At 46.2% G+C, this 4,614-nt stretch overlaps 1 protein-coding gene across 2 annotated transcripts; it reads right to left on the bottom strand.

Annotated features, from left to right (window-relative positions):
• Positions 1-238: 238 nt before the first annotated feature.
• LOC119316545 (mediator of RNA polymerase II transcription subunit 11-like) lies at positions 239-3,738 on the bottom strand. 2 transcript variants are annotated; one of them, XM_037590870.1, is made up of 4 exons: positions 3,593-3,738; positions 3,380-3,496; positions 2,327-2,540; positions 1,242-1,527 (listed from the first exon to the last, which is right to left on the bottom strand). In XM_037590870.1, the coding sequence occupies exons 1-3, from the start codon at positions 3,644-3,646 to the stop codon at positions 2,364-2,366; spliced, it is 348 nt and encodes a 115-aa protein (XP_037446767.1). In that variant the 5' UTR covers positions 3,647-3,738; the 3' UTR covers positions 1,242-1,527; positions 2,327-2,363. The 2 variants fall into 2 exon arrangements, with proteins under 2 accessions (XP_037446766.1, XP_037446767.1); XM_037590869.1 differs by lacking the exons at positions 3,380-3,496; positions 3,593-3,738 and having other exon boundaries at positions 239-1,527; positions 2,335-2,472.
• Between the last annotated feature and the right edge of the window lie 876 nt (positions 3,739-4,614).

Below are 4,614 nucleotides of genomic sequence, written 5' to 3'. Positions count from 1 at the left end.
ACTGGGATGCAGAGGGAGCGGATGAGCCGGTGTGGAGAGTGGTACCGAACACGAAGGCCAGTGAAGAGGCGGAGGTAGTAGAGGCCGTGGTGCCGCCGGACGTGGCGGCGGAGGAGGTAAAGGAGAGGGAGCTTGGCGAGGAGGCGGAGCTGGTGGCGGCGGAGGAAGAAGATCCGTGCTCGACGGCCATGGCGCAGGATGGAGCGGAAGCGAGGAACTGGTCGCTGATACCAAGTTGGAAGGAGAACGGCTCAATAATATTCTCTGTGTTTGGCATATTGCCATCGGTACAACATATACAGGGTGAGTTACAACAGAAGGCCCGATGAATGTGGCACGCAGGCCCAGGCAACACCCACGATCCTATATACTAGGAGAGTATACACAGGTACAAATACACATGGAATAATACATGTTAACAAGGAGCTCGCCAGCATCGGGCATCGAGCTCGACATGCCGAGCCTGCGTACTTCCGCTACACGGGGGACGCCATCAAGCTGTCGTTGGCATCGCCGGCGCCGGGCCTGTCAAGCGTCGACCTCAACGCCACTCTCCACGGAGAGCAGTCGCAGTGGAGCCCACGTCACGTATGCTCGTAAGCTTCTCCAACACAAGGGCCTTAAAGCTGCACGTCAACTTCATGAACGACATCATCTACGGCGAGGAGGAGCACGGCGGGGCCATCCTGCCAACCTTCCCGAACCTCAAGCTCCTCGAACTAGACGAATTCCATGAGTACACGAGCAGCAGCGCCGCGTTGGCAATGGCGAGGCTGCTCCGCTCCTGCCCGGCCATGTCCGAGCTCCGGCTCAACTTGAACATGACGCAATGGTACCGCGACGACGACGAGCCCGACACCAATGATCCGGCCAGAAGGCCCTTCGCCCAGTCCATGGACCGATTCAACAGGCTCGCATCCATGACCGCTTCCTCGCGTCGTGCCGTCAGCAAGGTCTCGGAGCTCCCCGCGGTCTTGACCGACGACGGCGTGTTCAGCTGCTTGCAGACGAGTCTGCGGAAGGTGACGCTGCAGTTCAATGCCAAGGAGGCGGACTGCGTCCAGGTCCAGCTCGCCAAGTTCCTGGTGGAGAACGCCATGGTTCTCGAGGAGATGCACGTCGACGATGGGAGCACGTACTGGCCGGAGCACCTCTGCAACAAGCTCGAAAGATGGAGAGCCGATTCGTTCCGCAGGAGGAAGCTGACGGACACGGCCGGCTTTCGGGTGCACCAGCTAGAATAGCGAACCCCGTGCAAGTTTCTTAGGAACAAGCAGGAAACCATGTAGTACTCCACATCTCAGAGTTGTGCGACCACACCACTAAACCTTTCTTACTTATACATGTAGTTACATCCGATGTACAGTAATACAATGGACGATCTCCTAGTTCAATGTACTGTATGTGAAACACCTCCTCACTCAGAGTTGAACAAAGCTTTGCGCATTCGAACGGACAAGTAATTATCTGAAAGCTTCATTAATAATTTAACAGTCATGCTTGGTCAGGTCTGTGCTGCTCCTAACCCTGAAAAAACAACCTCATCATTTATTTGAAAACAGGAGGATCACTACGAGGTGCAAAAAACAAATGTTACTAGCAAAACATGCAACAAGGTGGCTGATCAAAATATAAGCATATTAAAATGATTGCAGGACAAAATACATGTTTAAACCAAAAAAATTAAATTAAACTACTCTCTGGTCTGGTCACTCCAACATAACTCTCAAGTCCTAGTATCTCTCGCACACGAATAGTGCATGGAAGAACATCAAGACCAAACGAAAAAATAGTCAACCCAGTTAGAGCATTCATGGATGCAAAGTTACAATGGATTCCACCAAGAGGTAAACATGGTCTGGCATATAGCTTATATGGAGAGACCTCAGCCCTGACTGACTGTTGGACTATGATGCCGATGGAAATCAACAACTATCAGGGCTTACCTCTCATAAGGTACGTAGAGCTGAACACTGTACCAGTTACATTTTTTAAGGAAATAAGATTGTTGGGAGTTACAACTCCTTTGCAATTTGCAAGAGGTGTCCGTAGTAGACAAGATTTTCCAAGCTAACTAAGTGGAAATACAATTGAAGGATCTGAAAGAGCTGTAATGCTTTGATATATGAAATCAATGAAATGCACAGCAGTACAGCACTAGTAACATCTTATGAGCAATATATCTACTTTTTAGATTATTACAATTGTTCTCATCTACATCATTTAATGAGCTCAAGTTAAACAAACAATATAACACGTGCACTAGGTATAGCAAGAGAACATAAGGAATTGGAGTTGGGAAGTCACATGATGCCCTTGCACTCACCACCTCACCTCCGGGTACTAGAATGCCAGTCAACTAGCTAAACTCCATTAGAACTTTGCTCCATGTTTAGTTGCATAGCATCCATCTTCTCAATTACATACTCCAGCTTTTTGCAACAAATCTCATTAGCGATTCTTGCACTATAGTCGCACTTCTCAAATGGACGATATTCACAAGCACTTTTTATTTCCTCGCGCAAAGTTGTTTGTATTTCCTGCTCGAACCACAATACAATGTATTTATCACACACGATTCATGATATACATAATGTGAGATTGTGTGTAATAAAAAGCAATGACGTGATTGTCATACGAATGTATGATTAACGAATGGGTTCACATATCTGGCTAGTACTCTGCTGGAAAGACTGTAACACTGTGTCTGAGTTAAAGGCTCAGAGAAGAATTTTAGATGACACCCGAAAGGCCTAAACCAATCGGTTGCCAACAAATCCTGATTTCATGACAATCAAATAAGCAGTGCAGACAGGCAGATAGCGTTACTACCCCAGAAAATTACTACAGGGCAGCGAATAGCATTGTTTCTGTCTGCACAGGTTCCAAGAAAAGATTAGTTGATCATCATCTCATCTCATCAATATGGAACCGTGCTTTGCTTGGAACTAAAAGTATTGCAGTTCAGAACAATGGCACTCAAGCCATCAGAATACAGCAAGTTCAAATCAAAAGCACAGCAAATTTCAGCTTGCACTATGTCTGTATGGGCATAATATATCACAAAGCATGTTATCCCATGATCAAGAAAATGGAAGAAAACTCCAAGCACGTAGGTAAGTATGTATTTTCCCCCTAATACCAGGCCATCTTGATGCTTCCAGCAAGCAATGAGCTAAAATGCTACAGCAAAACAAAATTCCAGGTTCAGAACCAGTGATTCTGCTGGCTCATTTCGAAATTGCACATCCAATTTCCGTCTGCCGCAGGTTACAGCTTCAAACATCCCTCACTGGCCCCTCTTCATCCAGCCATAAGCAAGGGCCAAATATAGATCTAAGAGCGGTGAGCGTCGGGTGGATGGGGGTTATGGGATTACCTTCATGTAGAGCATGAACTCGCGGCAGTGGGCGGCTACGGCTTCGGCGCGGGGACCCTGCGAGTTTCCGAGCTCCTCCATGACCGCGCCCGACAGCTCCACCACCCGCACCATCCGCTGCACAAGAACAAACGAGCACGACGCCACATCAAGATTCAGTGACCAAATCGATCAGACCAGAGGGCCGAAAGAGGTGAGCTGGATGTGGGCCACCTGCTCAACGTTGTGGAGGCGCTCCAGCGAGCTGCTCTGACCCTGCGGGATCATCGCCGCCGGCGAGGAAGAGAGGTAGGCGAGGGCAGCGTTCGGGAGCGTCGTGCGGCCTTGAGAAGCTGTTTTTTTAGGGATGCGACCTTGAGTTTTTTTTCTGAGGGATGCGGCCTTGAATGTTAAATGTGACGTGCTGGTGGGTTTAGGAGATCTCCAATGATTGTAAGATAGTTGTTGGTAAAATTTGTCGCATAGGATTTTTTATGATGTGTCATACAATAAATGAAGAAAGAGGAGAAGGTTATACTCCCTCCTTCCATCTATATAGGGCCTAATGTGTTTTTCGAGGCTAACTTTGACCAAATATTAAAGCAATAATATATGACATGCAACTTACACAAAGCACACCGTTAAATTCGTGTATGAAAGGAGCTTTCAATGATATAATTTTCATATTATGCATGCCATGTATTATTAATCTTGTCAATAGTCAAAGGCGGTCTTAAAAAACGCATTAGGCCCTATATAGATGGAAGGAGGGAGTATGTAGTACATGAACCAACACCCCTTGCACAAGCTCCAATGTAGAATGAGGGAGCATCTTATTTATTATCTCACATCCTATTGCGCAAACTAGATATAATCTATTGGAGTTGTTATATGTTAAGGTGTTGGTTGATGACATGACATATTTACCAACAAACTAACATACAAAACTGTTGGAGATGCTCTTAGTCGGCTATAAGATGTTCCACACCAGCAAAATCTTATATATATCTATACCAATATAAAAAGACCCAAAGAGGCAGATTCAAAGCATCTCGGCCGTCAAATCATGTTATCTAACTGTTCAAATTGCTTCAATGTTGAGCATCAAATATGTTTAACGCTCTAACTACCCACCACTGTCATTGGTTTAAACACGTTTTGACTTCACGCCATCCCATGAAATCTGCCATGTAATTAATATCGTATCATTTCTGCGGAAAAAGTAATTGATATCTTACCAAACACTAACGTGCAAC

The sequence above is a fragment of the Triticum dicoccoides genome, chromosome 6A, assembly GCF_002162155.2.
Source record: "Triticum dicoccoides isolate Atlit2015 ecotype Zavitan chromosome 6A, WEW_v2.0, whole genome shotgun sequence".
NCBI classification, from domain to species: domain Eukaryota; kingdom Viridiplantae; phylum Streptophyta; class Magnoliopsida; order Poales; family Poaceae; genus Triticum; species Triticum dicoccoides.
This window is presented reverse-complemented; position numbering and strand designations above follow the sequence as displayed.